Raw genomic sequence first — 20,425 nt, 5'->3', positions numbered from 1 at the left:
AGGAATATGTGTTCTTGATCTTATAACTCACTTGGTTAGGTCCAATAATGGTATCAGCAGAATGAATATGTGGACAAAGCTGGCAACGGGGTTTGTTGCAAGGGAAGGTACCAGGGTTGGTATTAGTGTGGTATGTCCTGTGGTGGTTGGTAAGAATCATCTTGAGGTTAGGTGGTTGTCTATAGGAGACTATGGGTCTGTCTCCCAGAGCCTCTTTGAGTATGGTATCCTGTTCCAATATAGGCTGTAGTTTATTGATAATGTGTTGGACAGGTTTAAGTTGGGGGTTGTAGGTGATGACAAGTGGTGTTCTATTGTTGGTTTTCTTGGGTCTGTCTTGAAGTAGATGGTTTCTAGGTATTCGTCTGGCTCTTTCAATTTGCTTTTTTATTTCTCTGGGTGGGTAGTTGAGATTTATAAATGCTTGGTAGAGATCCTGAAGCTTCTGGTCTCTGTCAGTGGGGTTAGAGCAGATGCGGTTGTATCGAAGGGCTTGGCTATAGACGATGGATCGTGTGGTGTGTTCTGGATGGGAGCTGGATGCATGTAGGTAACTGTATGAGTCGGTGGGTTTTCTCATCACAGCAACTTGGGACCAGGTGAGAAGTGCTTTTCCATGGCTGATGTAGCTCCAGCAGGCACAGATAGGGGAGGGGTGCATGTCCCCTGGCTGGGACAGGCCCAGGTTCATCTGCCCCCTGCCAGAGTGAAGAATGCAGCAAACTGTGCACTTTCCCTTCACTCCTTGATGAAGGGGAACAGCCAGCAATGTTCCCATATGTACAGGGGGAGGCTTCAGGCCCCCCCCCCCCCATCTCTCTAAAGGGTGCCTGGAAGAAGGGACAGAGGTTTTGGCTTGGGTCAGTCCTGCACGGGGGAGCATGCCCCCAACCAGCCCCTTTCACCTTCTGGATGATTCTCTTTTCTGTATGGTTTTCTGAGAGCAGTCCCATAAAGGCACATCCCATTTTCCTGGCACAACCAAACCCTGACCTTGCTTTAAGTTATGATAAGAGAAAGCTGCATATTGAATTTGTTGGTCCTAGCTCTCCCCTTTTAGGAGGAGTTCTTGAACAGACAGACAAACTCTTTAAATGCATAGTAGATATAAACTTAGTGCATCTATATCTCCTTGGTGCACTTAGTAAGGAACTGATGTCCTAGTATTCTATGATTCTGTGAAGTTAATGGCTGCAGAGGCTACAGGATCAGCTCCTCATTATGGTACAAAAGTTTATTATAATGAATGTGATTTTCTTAGATTCTGTTCTATCAATTTCATTAAGTAATTTATATTGATAAAGCCCGCTATCTAGCACACACACATTTTAGTTTTGCTTTTGAAGATCAGAGTAATTTAGGAACATCCAGCTGAGTCCTTTACAGTCTGGAAAAATGCCAGAGATGTCATTTTGATGGTGATGTGCTTTCTCAGTTTCTTTTTTTATTTCCTGGGCTAACCATAGATTCCCTGGCAGGCAGGACGGTGGAGTTCAGAGGTGTTTGATGTGCTCTGACTTTTTGGATTCTGGAAGGAACATTTGGAGGTATCTGGGAAAGGCTAAATAGCAGTACAACTTCTTTAATCGGACAAACCTGGGAAATAGGGTATGCCAGATTAAGGAATTTTTGAGACTATAGAGGGTGCTGAGTCTGGGGTCTGGAAGGAAGGGAGGATGTATGAGGAGGATGGGGATCAGGCACTTACATGGCACCCTGCTCCTGGGCTCCGTGTCCCCCACTGCTTCCAGGCACTGCCCCCTGCCCCTGTGGGCAGGGGCAGATGACCATTTTGCGGGGCCCAGGGCAGCACAATTTCACGGGGCCCCCCTTTGCCACGGCACATGCGTGGTGGCACCATGACACATGCGCGGGGCTTTTTGAAGCACGGGGCCCGGGGCGGCCACCCTGCTTGCCCTGCCCTGTATCCGCCCCTGACTGTGGGAGTGGCAAGGGAAAAGCCTCCAGAGCAAGGACTTATCCACACTATAAAACCCAACTTACATCAACCCAACTTATGTCCCCACACGGCCACTCTAGTTATTACATTGCTTGTGCATGTGCATACCACACTTCTTGTGCCAGCAGTGCATCTCACCAGGGTTGCTGGTATCAGTGTAGAATGCAGTGCACTGTGGGTAGGAATCCTAATGTGCAGCTTATCACCATCCAGCACAGGATGTTTGGAAAAAATTTGCAGCACCTTATGGGGATGAAATCAGTCTTGTAGGAGTGACTGGGATCCCAGAGTTAACTTCCCATAATGCAACATGTTACATCCCATAATTTCATCTGCATCTCATGGTACTTTGCAAAATTGTCTTTTCAAAATCCCTGCAAACCCCTATGTCTCTCCTTGCCATCCGCCATCTGTGACAGAATCACAAAGACTGCACAACTCTGCACTGTTGTCATGAGCATTACAAGCACATGACAATTCCTTGGTGATTACATTGCTCTGGCACATGGAACCAATTCTAGGTTGCTGGTGGCACACTCAGAGCAGCTGAAGATGGTGGAGCATCAGTTCTGGGCCCAAGAAACAAGAACCAACTAGTGGGATTGCATTGTCATGCAGATTTGGTAGTTGGAGAACTTTCCCACTACAAGGGCTCATTCCTGGATCTGTATGCAGAGGTCCCCCCAGACTTCCAGCAGAGGGACACCAAAATGAGACCTTTAATGACAGTGGAGAAGTGTGTGGTGATTGCTCTATGGAACTTTTCAATGCCAGATTGCTAATGATCAGTCAGAAATCACTGTGAAGTTGGGAAATCCAACACAGGAACTATTGTCATTGCAAGCAGGGCTCAAGTCACAAAATACCAGCCACAATACATTATCACAATTGTTAGACTTGATATTTAGAGTTTATTGCCTATTTTGTAATTTTTCTACCTACAGGGACTTTCTCCAGATCACAGATTTACTGATCTGTATGAAGTGCATGGAAAGGATAGATGTTTGTCTTTCAAACTGTCAGTATATGTATAAATAACATAATTATAAAAGCATCATCCAGGGTATATAATACAGCCCAGAAAAGGAAATTACACACAGATCTTTTGAAAGTAAAATTGGCACACCAGGCAAATTATACTGCCCTCATTGTACAGAACATCCAGGAAGTTTTCCCACCTACAAAAGCAATTCCTCCAAAGAGCAGAACTTGGTATTATGAATAGTCTTTTATCTCTACTCTTTGCCTAATGTGTTACTAATCTGCCATTTATTCTGATTTTTTTATGGTTAAGCAATGTTTGCTTATTTGTCCCTCAGTTTGGCGAAATGAAAGTAAACATTAGATAAACAATTTAGAAAACAGATTCACTCAGCATCTTTTTAAAACCTTTAATTCTGGTTTATAAGTCTTGTCTGGCTTTCTGAATATTTTCTTCTCTAAAGAAGAAATATATATATATAGAGAGAGACACAGAGAGAGAGAGATCCAGAATCTTTATGATAATAATTATCAAGTAATGCTTTGACTCTCAGAAGCTCAAAAAGCTTTCTAAACAGGAATTAATGTAAAGAATGAAATGGAAGTAATATTCATGCTACAATATTATTAGATTACTATTTTACTTTCTCTGCTAAATTGGATTCTTTGAGTTGCCCAATACAGTTATTGAATGCATCACATAAACACTTGATTTCAGTAAAGAAGTCAATTTTTTACCACATGCATTCATGCATAAGAGCAAATCATGTATGGACATAATTCTCTAAACACCGTATGAATGTTTTCAGTTTTGGAGCTTTAATCTTCATTTTATTCTTGGAATCATGTGTAGAATCTTAAAAAGTATGACATTTATCTTGCAGAATCTGTGGTTTTAATTATGCTATTCCTTATTGGATTTCTTTTTTCTTTTCAGGTTGGCTTCATGAGTTGGGGAAACGTATAGAGTCTCCTTACTATGGCAATAATACATTAGGAGGCCCAACAATCAGAAGTGCCTATATAGCTGCCCTGTATTTCACTCTCAGCAGCCTCACCAGTGTTGGGTTTGGAAATGTTTCAGCCAATACTGATGCAGAAAAGATTTTCTCCATTTGTACAATGCTGATTGGGGGTAAGTAAAATTGTTTTGCAAAAAGTAGAATTTGAAAAGGGGGAAAAAAGGCAATTTCAAACTATATTTTGAATTGAAGTAAAATAAAACACTAATTATAAAATGCAATTTCCTTGATTAAATATGAAATTTGTGAGCTATGATGTACATTTATAACAAATTCAAAGAATCTGAAATTATTTTGTGGTTACAGTAATCAATAAACAACTTTCTGCAGATCTCAATTTTTAATTGCAAGGGCAACAGTATTATGGTATAAAGTATACCTGATCACTGTTGTAAAGTAGTATCAAAGGGGGAAGAGTTTTTTGTTATGTTTGGTCTGTTTATTGTTACCTGCTTTTGATTTATGTTGATAAAGGTTTATTACTGTTGAAAAAATATCTGCTCATTGCAGCTGCTTTACTTGCGCTTAATCAACCCACTGCCTCACTGAAAGATACCAAACTGGTTTCACCTTCAATATGTGGTATAGCTGGATCAGGATAAGTGACTGTAATAGAAAAAAGTTGAGAGAGAGAGAGAGAGCTCTGCAGCTTTTTGCATGTTTGATTTCCTCTCCTCTCAAAAAATGTTGGCATTAAAACATAATACAGATTTCATACAAATCAAAGACAATGCCCAGCAGATGTAATGATCAGCAAAGTGACTCACTATTAGACCATTGTGCACCAAGTTATTTTTCTAGCTACTTAATTGTCCCAGATTTAATGGTAAGTATTTTCATCAATGAAGTTTTTACAAGGCCTAGTCAATGCAGCCTTGTAAATTTCCCTCGCAGTGTCAATTTGACAACTTGACACCACAGACCATGGTACATGCTGAATACCACTGTAAATTAAGCATTCAGCAACAATGTATAAAATATAAAAAGCCTGATGAATTATCAGCTCTTTTTCCCTGTCCTGGCAATAAGCAGCTGTAATTATAATGAGCCAGAAAGGGGACAGTGTCTTTTTAATTCCAAAAATTTCATGAATGTTAGCACAATAATTAATTGTATTGATAAGACACAATTTCAGTGCTGAATAATACTGAAAAGTTTTCATTTCAAATATCAGTTCACATGCTGGGGGATGTTGTTGTTTTGCTTGCTTGCTATGTCTTTGTTATAAAGTCTTCAACGTAAATCAACAATCAAGTTTGACATTTTTCATACTATTTAAGAGAAAAATTAACATTCCTATGACTTAATCATGAGTTTGGGGGAAAGTGATTTTTCACAGCAGTAACAGCAAAGGGTCAGCGCTAAACAGTTGTTAGCTCTCCGAACACTACAAAGAGTTAATAATTAATTGGTATGAAATGTGAATCATGTGTTTAACTTTGAAGGATGTTTCCACACATGTGAGTAGTGTGTCCAGTGGGGTAGGAGGAATAGTGAAGAAACTCAGTGGGATTGTCAGATTCTATCAGGACTGTAATGCAGATGTAAGAGGAGAAAACACAACTAAAAGACAAGTTGAGTCAATGCTATACTGGAAGAAGAAGGACGGAACTTCCATCATGGAAGGAGTTGTGTAGCAGCATATGTCAAGAATAGGAACAAGAGATGATTTAGAGCACTTTTGACTGAAGGTTTGTTCAAATTTAAGTATGTGGGACATTATTTAGGGGACTCAGCAGAGAAGGCAAAGAGAGATAGATGTCAAGGGGCAGTGGGAGGTAACAAATATATTAGACAAAGGAGCCTGTATTCACCTCAGTGAATTTGTTGGGGACAAGAATATTCATCTACGTTGTTTTAGGGCTTAAGGTATTTTTGTCTGACAGATAGTTCTTAGTGTGCCTTTGGTATATAATTTTCCCAGATTTTATATTTTACTATTCATGAAATGACTAAAATCTCAAAAATTAATACTTCAGTTTGCACAATATTTGCCCTGGTGAAGCATTAATTAATAAATCTTTGGGCTTCATATGGAGTGGATAGCATAGGATGAAGGAATAATGTTCTTTTGGTATCACTGAAGTGTAGATCAGCTGGAAGAGTATATATCCGTGTTTGCTAAAGCATGAATATATTACATACAGTAATTAGGAAAAGAATAATTTAGACTTTATTAACAAAGGTCTGTAGGCTGGCAGATTAAGGAAGGGGGTACATTTGCCACAGAAAGAAATTGTAAATTTTGCCTGTAAGCACTTTTCAAGTGCAACTTTAAGAACTGGGACGAAACAACATTTATTAATTCCATCAGATACATCCTTAACTTAGTTTTATGAATTTTTTGATGCTTATAAATATTAAATAATATATGTTATTCAAAGGTAACCATTACTTTCTAAATATTGATTTTAATTTATTTTTATTGGACTGTGAAGTGGTATTCCTGTTTTATTATATCTGTTTCCTAATTTTGATGTACCAATTTTGTATGAATTTATCAGTTCTGATGTAAGACACATAAATAATCATTGGCAGGGAGCCGACAGTCTAGCTGGACCCTTGGACAAAGTGTGGGGGCTGGCTCTGCATTCCCAGAAGGAATGGGGCTGGGAGCAGCCAGCCCTCAGTCTGGTGTCTTTCTCCCTAGCCCTCAGCGTCATCCCATGCAGCTATTTAAAGGGCCTGGGGCAGCACCAGCTTGATCATAGGATAGACAAAAGCTTCTTACTGCATGCAATGGATGGTCCCAGGGCTTAAGGTGAATATAACAGGATTGTGCACAGATAAAAATTTTAAGTGGGTAAGATTTTTAGACTTTTATAGATCCATATTCCTGGTTTTGGCAGATGAACTGGCTTTCAGCAGCTGAGTCCAGATATATTACAGATTGCATTGTGATAGTAATGTCATTTTTAAAGCAATAATTAGGGATTCAGAGGAGTAACAAACAGATTTAACCCTGGTGTAATGAAGATTTGATTTGTAACTGGTCTAGAGGCTACTCAGTTGAATCTTTTGCCACGAAGATAAATTATCTTCATTTGTTCTGTCCTGGCATGTAAGTGGCACTTAGCCATGTCTTATGGTGGGAAACTGCCCAGTCCCGAAATTGCATGACTTCCCAACATCAGTAATGTGATCCTAACCTTAAAAAAAGGGAGAGAGAAAGACTCTGGAACCATAAATATTGATTAGAATCATCACCACCTTTTGTGATGCCAGGACTCTAAAAGCTGATTGTGAACCTCACTCTTCTCCAGATATGTAGACATCTTGTAGAAACCAAGTGCATACATGTCTTCAATAGAGTAGCCACAATTACTAGCCATTTTTGGCAACTGTGGCCTTAACCTCTCTGCCTCAGTACACTATCTGTAAAATTGGGTTATACCATCTCTTCATCCCATAGTGGCAGTGTGAAGGAAAATTTATTAATGGTTGAAAAGCCTTCCAGTACTATAGTGATAGTCCATTATTAATCACATAGAAAAGTCCATTAGAAATCAAGTAATTCTCAATTCAATTCAGAGAAGTGTTTGAATAGTATGCCGCAAACAAGGCCTGTAGCCACACACTGAATGATGATGATAAAATATTTAAAGAACTACCCCCTCAGAGAACATCATAGCCACTGGAGATGACCAGTATGGGAGTGGGAAGGCTGAAAGACATTGCCCCCCCACACACTTTTTAAATGAAGGAGCATATACCCGATATACTACCCCATGCCGCCCTTTTGAAAGCATGGATGTAATAAAGGGGACAATGCCCGCAGGCTTCTGACCAGAGAAGGGTGCATAATGATGGAGCCCCTGCTCAGCTGGCAACATGGAGGGTCAACTGAGCATATTAGAGTGAGTGGGATTGCAACCTGGTGCACCAGGTTGCAACACCACTGAAATTTGGACCATTTTTGTTGCTTGCCTCCTCTCCCACTTTTCCAGTGCCCATGGTGAACATTGTCCATCCTATGCACTGAATGAGGGTCCTGCAGGGTCTCGTGAAAATAAATAGTATGTGATCATGTAATTAAAGATGAGTAGAAGGCATACACTCATGAGACCATATGCATGGACAGCCTGAGTCTGGCATTTCCTAACTGTTGGCTGCTTGACTTTGCAATGATAATGTTCTTTTACAATAAGGTTTTTGTTTGTTTTGTTTTGTTTTGATGTACCATACACATAGGACATGTTCTCCCACTGCTCAGTGTCTCTTTCCATTTCATTATACTCATCCCATTTCACTGATTTGCTTGTATTGCCTTAATTTCATCTCATCTCCTATCACCTCTGAAACATTGCAGATTGTTATTAGGAAATCTCACCAATTAGGTACTGTGCTTTGTTCAATTCTCTAATCTCCTTTTCTAACAAAAGAGCTGTTGGTGCCTTCATTGCACTCATCTTGTTTATAACAGTTTTCAAAACTTTTAAACTATAGAGATACTTTGTCTGTCTCTAGCTTCTGAACATCATTAACCAACAGGATTCATCCATTTTCTCACCTTCCGTTTCTCTTTCTCTTTATCCACTGAATCTGTTTAAATTGCCACATAAGGTCAGTACCATGTTTGTCTCATTTATAAACCAACATCTTCAATACTCTGGGGATCCTTTCTTCAAGCTATGAAGACAGATGTAACTTAAGAGCAATAATTAGACTCTTAAATAGTTTTTTCGATAAACCATTTATAAATAGGTACATTAGGTACTCCTGCCATAGATGCTATCTAGCACTAACTATTTCCATTGACAACAGACAAGCACACTGCACACCAAAATACAGACAGCTTGTGTCGTGGGCACTCCTTCAATTTTGCCTTAGGTGTTTTTATTCCCAAGCCTCTCCCTAATTGCAAGTCAAATGCTCTGTGTCAGACCTGTTTGGCTAATTGGGCCTATAAATTTTCCAGAATTGTGGGTGCAACTGTAAAAAGTGAATGAAAGTTTACAAAAGGTCACAATAACCAATAATGAATACTGACAGTGAAAGGTACAAAAGAGACTCAGACTGAACTAGTCCATGTAAAGGCTATATTTAACTGGAAGGCAAACTTGGTTACTGGACTATATGCTTGTTTTTTGTGTGCTTCTCATACGAGCACCTACTGCCCACATATACTGTGCTGACATTGATAGAACACTGTGTACACACGTATACCAGTGCCCATACTGACAATACTGTTATGTGACAACAGTACTACCATTTTAGGGATGATATCCCAAGATTCTGTGCAGACAGGGAGACTCCTAGTAATTACTCTATCTATTGTTGGTGTTGTCCCCTGCCTTCACAAGTTTGCTGATACCAATTCCTGATTGCATCTTCCTTCATTATTACATGGCTCTGCTCTTGATCATGGGAAAAATGCTCATGAAATAGAATGGGCAAGATACTGGATGGAATTTGGGCAGAATCTTGATACATTGACGACAGCTGATCTTCAATGTCAACAGGATTCACTCCACTCCCATGGTACAATATGTGGTGAATGCCTTTATTACCACAGATGCCCCTGAGTGGACCATCAGTTCTGGTGCAGGAGAACCAGTCCAGTGTGGTGAGATCACATTGTTTTAGAAACATGGGAGGACCAGCAGGGACTTGAGAACTTTCCGATGAAGAAACAGACACCCATGGAGCTATGTGAGGAGCTTCCACCAACCCTTCAGTGCCAGAATGTTTGGTTCAGGGAAACCATACCAATGTAGAAGTGGGTATTGCCCTGTGGAAGTTGGCAATATGAAAAAGCAATAGGTCTGCTACAAATCACTTTGGGGTTGAAAAGGCCATTGCTGGGGTTATGGTTGAGCAGGTTTGTGAGGCAATTAACACTGTGATCTACCTATGGATGGTTGCCAGAAGAAGAGCTCCAGAAATAGCTGGCTTTGAAAGGATGGGGTTTCCAAACTCTGCACGGGCCATTGGCACTATCCATAGTCCAAACTTTTCCTTCCAAAAGGATCTAGTAACTATATGAACCCAAAAGATTACTCTTCATTTGTTCTTCAAAGTTGAGTGGGCAACAGAGGCAGACATATTCATGAATACAGATGTGGGGAACACTGGAAAGGTTCATGAGGCCAGGCTGCTGTAGAGTTTGGAAATTGTACTTGAAGAAGAAAGAAGGGACTTTATTGCCAAGAAACTATATGACTCTCTGTGATATGTCTGTGCTGTGATACTAGCAGACCAGATGCAGCTCATGTCAAGGGCTCAGGTCTCATTGAACACTTACAAGTGCATGGCTAGAAAACGGTCTTGCTTGCTTGCGTGTTAGCATTATCAAAATAAATATTAGATGTTAAACTGATCAGAATTTGTTTAGTGTTTTATAAAATGCTTGTGGGTATTGTTCTTGTGTATCTATCCTGAATATTGTAAAGATATATCAAGCATTTGTATTGTAAGCCTCTGTGACTATGTGACTCATCAAACAGGGATAAGCCTTCTATAGTGCAAATGATGGTCTCTGACAAGAAGTTATTAAATCCTGTTCATTAAATGCAAATGAACTGTTATGTGAGATCAAAGATCAAAGACTATTAAGTACATTCCCTCCCTCAGTCCCAAGTGAAAAAGGGAGCTGCATGGAAACTGTTGCTATCAGCTTGATTTCTGAGGGGAAAAGGTATAAAAATTCCTCATAAGAAATAATATTCTCTTTTTTGCTTTTTCAGTTCTCACAGAGCCAGAAAAACTAGACTAAAGCAGAAATCCCCAGGGTCAGTCGAGGTCTCCCCTAAAAGACATTTTGAATAGGCAGATTACTACATCACTGTAATTTTTAGAAATCATAGCAGCAACACATTTGCCTGCTTTAAATAACTCTTTGGTTTCTTGTCCATAGTTAATACATCTTTAAATAGATTATTACAGAATTGGCTAGAAGTATTGGTTGGGGGGGTTGTTTGGGATTTTTTGAGGGTATGTGTGTAAAATCTAGGGTACTGATTGACCTGGAGTAATTGACTGGTCTCTTAGGACTGGAAACAACCTGAATATTTTGTGGAGGGTTTTATGCATAAGTGAACATTTTTCACAAAGTCAGGCTTGGCTGGGTGGCAAAGTAGACTGGAGAGCTGAAGGGAATGTCTGCAACTCCAATGGTTAGACTGTAACAGTGATTTAGGAGTTGACATTTGTTTCTGGGTAGGGGAAATCTAATTATAAAACTTACTACCAGCCTGGGATGTCTGCCCTGGTTTTGAAATTCTGCCCTGAGGTAGGCAGTCACAGCCATTAGCTGCTGCAGACCGTGTGACATGTGGCAGCTGTTACATTGGGGAGACACTGCATACCTCCTACTAATTTGGCTCCTGAAACTATACCATGACATCAATGCTCTTGGAAAAAGGAAATTCAGTTACAAATGCAATAGCTGAAGAGTGATCATGGAGAAAGCTACTGGAGAGAGGCTGTTCTAGGTTTGATTTTAACAAATAGAGAGAAACTGGCTGAGAATTTGTAAGTAGAAGGCAGTTTGGGTGAAAGTGGTCATGAAATCATGGCGTTCATAATTCTGAAGAATGGTGGAAGGGAGAACAACAAAATAAAGACACTGGATTTCAAGAAGGCAGACTTTAGCAAACTCAGAGAGCTGGTAAGTAAGGCCCCAGGGAAAACAAGAGTAAGAGGGAAAACAATTGAAGACTATTGGCAGTTTTTCAAAGGGACATTACTAAGGCCAGAAAAACACACTATTACATTGAATAGAAAAGATAGGAATCATGGTAAGAGACCCTTCTGGCTTAACTGGAGATCTTAAATGATCTACAAATCAGAAAGGAATCCTATAAAAAGTGGAAGCCAAGTCAAAGCATAGATGAAGAATATAAACAAGATGGGGACCAGATGGCATTCACTTAAGAGTCCTGAAAGAACTCAAATGGGAAATTGCGGAACTATTAACCATGGTTTGTAACTTATCCTTTAAATGAGTTTCCATACCTAAGGACTGGAAGATTTCTAACCAATATTTAAAAAGGGCTCTGGAAGTAATCCTGGCAATTACAGACCGGTAAGTCTAATGTTAGTACTGGGCAAATTAGTTGAAACTATAGTAAAAAAAAAAATTGTCAGACACACAGATGAACATAATGGCTACGTCTACACTGGCCCCTTTTCCGAAAGGGGCATGCTAATTTTCAACTTCGGAATAGGGAAATCCACGGGGGATTTAAATATCCCCCGCGGGATTTAAATAAAGATGTCCGCCGCTTTTTTCCGGCTTGGGGAAAAGCCGGAAAAAAGCGTCTAGACTGGCCCGATCCTCCAGAATAAAGCCCTATTCCGGAGGATCTCTTATTCCTACAGTGAAAGCTTTGTTATCTGGCACTCTGTTAACCAGAAAACTTCGTTAACCGGCACTGCCCTGTGGAAGAAAACAAGACTTCACTCTGAGTTTGTAAGCAACAAGTAGCCAGAGGCAGTTTATTCGAGCAATATTGCAAGGGAAGCCTGATTCGGACAGGGGACACCCTCCCCCCTTCAGGCAGATCTTTGAATACAAACAGTTATGAAGCAGCTTATATACTATGCAACAATGGCAAGACAATTATCTCTTAGTTCCTCCCAGATGCTACCTTATCTTCAAGGTTCTCATTGGAGTCAGCATTCCGTCCTCATCTCCACATGGAGGCAAGAGGCGAAGGCAGCATCTTATTACAGCTCTCACATTGTCAAGAGTCAGGATTAGCCTGACTCTTGCTCTCTTGCTAACAAGACTAAGATGGCTGCACATAAATCCCTCTTTTTCCATTTTCCTGCCTCCACACTCCCCCTTTTGTGTTTTTAGCACAACTAACTTTTTAAACCTCTATTTGTATTAGGCATTGTATTTCTGTTTTTAAATCAATGGGATTGGTCTCATAGATTTTGGTTGGTTGTAACGGCAATGCATGATTAATATGAACATAAAAGCTATTTCTATTATTACATCTATTACACCAACAATAAAATATGCCTAAAATAAGCAAAAGCAATAAAATCATTAGTATCTCAATATAATTCTATGATGGGGCTGTTTCATAATCATAGTAACATAACACAATATATTATAATTAGTATACAAGAGAGATATTCTATAGGCTGTATAAAAAGCATGCTTCTCAATTTGAGTACCTGCCCCAGTTTAACAGTCCATGTGGGGCATTATGATGTGGCTTCTGAAAGGCAGCAATAGTTGATATAAACAATGCCGTGTCTATATTGATACTGTGTTGACCTAACTATACCAACATTGACTCTCTGCCTCTCATGGAGATGAAGTAATTAAGTCAGTGAGTTACCTTGATAGGAGCAATGTTTTAGCATAGGCACCCTCCTAGTGAAATGGTTTCCTTCTCAGGAGCGGAATGTCATTCCAGTCCTTCCTTTGGAAGAGACCTAAAAATCTCCCCAGATATTATAACTTGCTGTAGGAGGCCACAGCTTTGAATACCTTACAGGATTCCAATAATGTGTTTGTTAGACTGTCTATGTTTCTCAGACAACTTTTGCAGCCCATGAGAATATAGCAGAAGCTACTAATGGCAAGATACATGTACTAATGTTTTTTAGAACAATAAAATGTTCATAGTGTCTTAAGAAGAGGTAGGTGGCAGTTCATTCCAGGGCCATGTTACCAGTTTGAAATTTCTTTTTTAAAGGCTGGCCAAGATTTGGAGAACATAGCAGTTTTCAAGGTAAGAGAAGGGAAAAGAGAGGTAAACTCGTGTGGAGGAAATTTAACAGTTGATGCCAGAGAAATGATTCTGCTAATGGTTTCTCCCTATATATTTCTGAATAGAGGGGCTTAGTTAACTACAAACTCAACCAAACAGATTTATACTGCCATTGAATTTCATCCTCCAATTGGAGTTTTAGCTACACCAGAAATATGTTGAAATATGATTTAAAAAGTGGGAGGTAATTGAACTGAAAATGGATTATATTCTCAGCTAGCATACAGAATTTCTGTGCTAAAAGGAAATGTGAACTACAAACACTGCCCATCGCACCCAGCCCTGCAACTTCTCCTTCCCCTACCAGCATCATCAGAAAATCCTGCCCTCGTGATTGCCTAGCAACATGGACATGAACACTGAAAAAAAACATAGACATGAAGGGACACCTCATTATATTTGTACAACCATCACCAGATCCTTCTCCCACCCTCATTTCCCTGATTTGTGCAACAGAGACTCGGTGTTGGGAGAGGCTAGACATCATGGACAGAGATGATGAAAATCTTCCAAAAAAGAAAAGACTGCTGTGATTACTTTTTCCTCAGACTACTGAAGTGTTCCTGTCCTAACTCTTCATCTACCACCAATCCCCTGTTTTCTGCTTCCCTTAGGGTATGTCTACACTGCATTCCTCTTTTGAGAGAGGAATGCAAATGCATCTGAGCGAAACTGCAAATGAAGTGTGGATTTGAATTTCCCATGCTTCATTTGCAAAATTGCGTCTGGGCACTATTTTGAAATTCCCCGTTTAAGAAAAAAGAAACATTGCCTAGATGCAGTTATTTCGAAAGAAAACCCTTCTTTCGAAATTACCCTTAAACCTAATTTTATAAGGAATAAGAGTAATTTCAAAAGAAGGGTTTTCTTTCAAAATAACCGCATCTAGACAGTGTTTCTTTTTTCAAAATAGGGTATTTCAAAATAGTGCCCTGACGTGATTATGCAAATGATGTGCGGGAAAATCAAATCCATGCTTCATTTGTAATTTTGCTCAGCTGCATTTGAATTCCTCTCTTGAAAGAGGAATGCAACATAGACATACCCTTAGAAACAGGAGCTAAGGTGGAGTATAGGGAGGTGATAGAAACACTGAAACTGTTACCTTCCAATGGACAAAAGACATCTGTTACTAACTTCAGACAAACAGCTATACATTTTTTGCAACTCTCACCACATTCCCAACCTGGACCTTTCTAAACCATCCCCTCCCTTCTCCTGGTCTGCATCCTTGGGACTATCAGTGCCTGAGTGCCACCTAAGATATGTATGGAAAATATGGGCACAGTGAGGTTTCATTAATAATCTGTTTTTTAAGGACCTAGTGGTTCTTTGGAAATAAATAAAACTAGTTATTTGTAACTTTTCCATGCTTTGGGACCATGTAAGTGTTGAAGAAGAATGAGGACTAGGCTTACAAACAGGAATTAAGCACCAGAGCAAGAGGGGATATTGGTGGGAAGGATGGGAGCCCAATGTAACTTTCTAGCCCTTGGTTCTGGTTCCTGAAGCAGCTGGAGGCTCTCCTCAGAATCATTGGGGGGAGGGGTGGGCAGAGAGAACCTTCCACATTCTGCTATCCGGGCAGAGGTGCAAAATCACATACTCCTGAGCCTCTGGATCTTTTAGAGCATCCTCTGCATTTTGTTCCCTCCTCATCCCAGCCCTTCTTGGCATCTCATTGAATGATGAGGCTGATGGGGTTGAGGAAGGGGTCTTGAGCCACTGAGGCTTTATTCTAGGAATCCTTGACAGCAGATGGGCCAGTTTGTCATACGAGGACAATGTACAACAAGTCCATCTGGAGCAACTGCTGGAGTCTTTTGCCTTCTTCTACAGGAGCCTCAAGTACTTGATGGATTCCCAGCATTAGGACAACCTGCTCAGTGCCCACCAACTTCAGCCTCCTTAAAATTTCCTGATACAGGTGTATATTGCTGCTGCTCCACACAGTCATGGAGGATGGTGCAATCTGACCACACAGTGGTCAGCACACAGGTGTGATTGGCATGGAAGGCTGCTTCTGTCAGAGTGGAATCCCTATTCACCTGTGTAGCCTGATGCTGCTACAATTTTCCAGGTCTCAGGTGGCTGATAAGACCATGTCCCATGAATGTGTTTTTCCAGTGGCGAGGTAATGAGCAAGAGGGTCAACACCAGAGAAAGAAGCTGTATTTTCTCTTTGCCATTATTTTCTCTCCCCTTTTGTGTGGAGTTGTCTTGTTTTGTTTTTTAAGAAACAGGATCAGACTTTAACAGCAGCAGTAATAACAGCTCCAGTCCATCTCAGTTAACTTCTTTTCCAAAAATGACCATTATTACCACATTTAATACCATCTAAGAGACTGTCTAACAAGGGTTTTTCCCCTTCTAAAGGCTCACCAGATCAAGGGAAAAGGAAGAAGGACTGTGATTACAATGAAAGCTTTGCTTTAAATGTCAAATTCTTTGTTTGCTCTTCTTTTTGCTATCTTTAAGAAAAGGTTAAAAGGATGGCTAATGGTGCGTTTGCCATGGCACAAGAAGGCTGAGGGTTCTGTAAACCTAACTTTGTTTAAAACCATTTAATGCTGGTCAGTAACTGAGTTATGTTAACATCATTGTTGAACATCATTTTATTCCTTCCAGTACAATAGGCCTTACTGACAAATAGTCTCAGTACATTATTTGACTTTACATAAACAACAAAAGAAATCAAGGGGTCAGTTTAAACATATCTGTTTTTATCTGAACTATCTCAATAAGTTTATTGACCCTGTGGTGGATGTGCCAAGGAATTGGCTGTTCTGGGGAGGAATTTCTCAGAGATTCCCCTGTAATCAAATGTCAGTTTTCCAGGGTTCCCTTTAATGTTTTAATGGTTTTAACACTCCAAAAAAAGGATCTACATTGTAAACAGAGCAACACATTAATTAGACATCTGTCAGGGATGGTGTAGGTGGAGCTTGGTCCTGCCTTGAGGGCGGGGGGCTGGACTCGATGACCTCTTGAGGTCCCTTCCAGTCCTATGATTCTATGATTCTTTTTTACTGTTAGCAGAAAGATGTTGTATTTCACAGTACTGAAAAAATGTGACTTCTCTTCTTATGGTACTATGGTATAGTCATGCATGGCCTGTTCTTGTAATGAAAAAGATTTATAATACCAAATATTTACACAAAAGAAGTGCCAATAAGAGGATAGATGAAAAGAAATGTGGTCATCCTTTTTAATCATACTTACAGTAGAAGGGTTTGGAAGCCAGACTATCACCAGGTTTGTTGAGTATTAACCTAATCCTGAATAAGTAGTAAATTATGTATAAAGTAGTATGTTAATATTTTGTTTCAACTTCTCCTTAATAGAAAGTTTCCAAGTGGCTTTAAAAACAAATGTATTTCCTGAATTTGGTTTTAATCTCTAGACCCTCAGATTACAACAGATTTCTGCATTCATTCTGACCTAATTTCAGAACTTTTTTATACAAAACTCTGAAATGCCATGTCTGTCTCCTCTTGGGTGTTTTAGCATGCTATCAGAGTAGCCATGTATATGTAAGAGTTTTATTAGAAAAGTGCTGCTCCATACTTCAGGAGATGTCACATTCTCCAAAACCTCACTTGATCTATTCATCAGTAAAAGTTGGGATTCTGTGAAAATCTGTCTTAATATTTTCTATATTGTATAGACTATTTCACAATAATCTGTGAAGTCCCTGAATCTTGCTGTACATAATTTCTGTTCTCCCCAGCTTTGATGCATGCCTTGGTGTTTGGCAATGTGACTGCTATAATTCAGAGGATGTACTCCAGATGGTCACTTTATCACACAAGAACCAAGGATCTAAAGGACTTTATACGGGTCCATCATCTACCACAGCAGTTAAAGCAGAGGATGCTTGAATATTTCCAAACCACCTGGTCTGTGAATAATGGAATAGATTCCAATGAGGTAATTGAAACCTTGCTTCCATTGACTACTTTTTTTTGTTAATATCATTTTAGTCTATAGTCATATGTAAAGTCATACATCAGAAAGAATGTGCATAAAGAATAATGCTGAGGTTGTTATCTCAGAGGGGATATGTAGGCTGTTGGTCCTTCTGTTTGGGAATATCAGACTCCCAGAAATTCAACATTCAATTTTCAGCAGGGCCACCTAAGACCACCATAATTTTCAAGCACTGAAATAACTTTAAGCAAGGGTCTCTTTGATGATACCCTTAAATAGAGATGTTTCTGTCCTGCACCAAATGTTAAAGTATCCATGGCACTTACCTCAGAGGGATTTCCTCCCCATCCTTCACTAAAATTACTTACTTACCACATCCTTGCCCTCTTTTCAATATTTGCAACCTTTTGTATGTAGGTGGCTGCATTTCATGGTGGTTGTCTGTACTAAGGTTGTAAAACGTGATTAGATCCTGGAGGGCGGAGAAGGGAACCTTGAGCCACAAGGCTGAATCCATCCTCCTGCTTAATTTCATGTGGCCTCCATCAAGCTTCTGTGCCACAATCCAGAAGCCCCGACTCTCTGCTACCCCACAGAGCTGTGGCACAAGTGCCAGCTCACCCCCTGAGCCTCAGTGCCTCCCCTCTTGGGGCTGGAGCATAAACATTGGCTGGCTAAAACAGGAGCAAGCCCCATGACCTGAGCTGAGTGTGTGGTTTTTTTGGTTTGATTGTTTTGTTCTGGGGGTTGGTTGGTTTTTGTTTGCTTCTCATTGGGAGAAGGTGAGAGAGGGCTTCTCCCCCCCCCCCCTTTTTTTATTTGTGAGCAGCTCCTGACTGATTTTTCTGGGAGTCAGTAGCCACTGACTGAAAAAAGTTTCCCCACCCCTTCTTTAGGCTGAAAGACACTGTCTGAATGTAAAATATACTTAACATTCAAAATATTTAAGTAGTATTAACTAATTACAGAAGAAGAGTAGTATGATTGTGAAAGCTGGAGAGAGAATTCTAGAATTTCTTTATATATGACTCAAACTACATTACTCCATAGGATATAATGACTTTGCTTGGCCCAGTGAATGTTTGAATAAACTATTCCTTTTGGACATTTCATTGTCATTATAATTATTCTTTTTCTTTTCTGGTGCATGCACAAAATTCAAGGGGTGGGATTTCCAACAGTGCTAAAAGACTTAGAAACATACCGGGAGATTTTCAGAGGCACAAATGGCAGTTATGTCTCCCTATTGACTTTAAAAAGTTAATTAAGTACTTTTCCTAAGCTCCCTACACCCAAAACATGTTTTTGGTGCCTTGGTGGAAAAAAGGATGTTTGTTTCATTATTTTTTATGCCACGCTTGTATGAAAAATGCATCTATAAGCAGAAACATGTACTTACCTGTATTAATTTTCTCTGCTACACTAGACTTGCTGAAACATTGATATAAGTGACATCAGAACCATGCTCCACAACTACAGTGAGAACTTACCTGAATTAGGACTGAGGAAAAAATAGGAAGAAGGGCATGTCGGGGTGGGGGGGACCTTTTGCAGGGTTTTGCACTGGGCATGCATTTCATTCCACCATATCACCATTCCCTTTTCCCCCTAACATCAAATGTTATATGTTATAAAGGGAACTCTGAAAGGGGGAACATTATGGAAGTTTGATCCTCCATAACCACTTCCATGGGTTATATCACCTGTAGGAGTGGGCAATGTCATCTTGAATAAGGGTTAATTAAAAATATCAGGATCTGGGCTATTATTTGCAGTTAGGGTTCTATGGGGAGGATAGAATGGGTGAGATATTCAGGGTAAAACACCATGATTAAAACAGGAAACACAATTTAAATGGAAATACATTGCTAGACCTTTCCCTTTCTTTGCAGTTTCCTATCTATAATACCTATCTCCCATTCACATGACACATACGTTCTAAGAGGACTTAATTGCAGCTCAACAAAATTATCATCACTTGTTTCTGCTCATGCTTTGTAGGCCTGGAATAAATTATTTTTTGTTGTTTTATTTCTCATTGGGGGTCATTGCCCCAGGCATTGTACATGTTAAAACAGATACTGTCTGCCACAAGGAGCTATATAAAATACCTCATTTTCTTCTATCAAAAAGCTTCAAGATTTGTATGTGGGTTTTATGTAAAAGATGAATTTGTAGTGTAAATATATTTAATTACTCCCCAAAAGCCCTTAATAGATGATCAAGTATTTCTGAAATCAATGGGACTTATCAGGAAGATTAAGGTTTTCAAGATTTGGCCCTCTATAATAGATATTTATACATAAATAAGAGAAAATCTAAGCAGAAAGGCTCTGTGTGGATTGCTAGTTAATTCAGATCACTTTTACAAAAAGGTAAAATGACTTTGCACTTAACACCAATCTTGTTTTTCCTTTTTGGGCAGCTTTTAAAAGACTTTCCAGATGAGCTGCGCTCAGACATCACCATGCACTTGAACAAGGAGATTCTGCAGCTGTCCCTTTTTGAGTGTGCCAGCCGTGGTTGCCTCAGGTCTCTGTCTCTGCATATCAAAACCTCCTTTTGTGCTCCCGGGGAGTACCTCCTCCGGCAGGGAGATGCCTTGCAGGCTATCTATTTTGTGTGCTCAGGTTCCATGGAAGTACTGAAAGATAGCATGGTCCTGGCAATTCTTGGTAGGTTAATGTTTACTGGCTTCAAAGAAATGAATAGTCCTCTAATGTGAATACTGTACAGTTAAATGTTAATAAAGATGAGTAAACATCTCCAGATAACATTTAGACCATTGCTAACTGATAGAT

At 39.8% G+C, this 20,425-nt stretch overlaps 1 protein-coding gene across 1 annotated transcript in view; it reads left to right on the top strand.

Annotated features, from left to right (window-relative positions):
- KCNH8 (potassium voltage-gated channel subfamily H member 8) overlaps positions 1 to 20,425 on the top strand; it is a 314,900-nt gene that overhangs the window by 221,620 nt on the left and 72,855 nt on the right. The window contains exons 8-10 of the mRNA XM_006120171.5: positions 3,879 to 4,076; positions 17,425 to 17,624; positions 20,050 to 20,299. Of these exons, the coding sequence (XP_006120233.2) occupies positions 3,879 to 4,076; positions 17,425 to 17,624; positions 20,050 to 20,299 (648 nt within the window). The remainder of the gene's footprint in view (positions 1 to 3,878; positions 4,077 to 17,424; positions 17,625 to 20,049; positions 20,300 to 20,425) is intronic.

Source organism: Pelodiscus sinensis, chromosome 2 (genome assembly GCF_052426305.1).
Source record: "Pelodiscus sinensis isolate ZL-2025 chromosome 2, ASM5242630v1, whole genome shotgun sequence".
NCBI classification, from domain to species: Eukaryota; Metazoa; Chordata; order Testudines; family Trionychidae; genus Pelodiscus; species Pelodiscus sinensis.
This window is presented reverse-complemented; position numbering and strand designations above follow the sequence as displayed.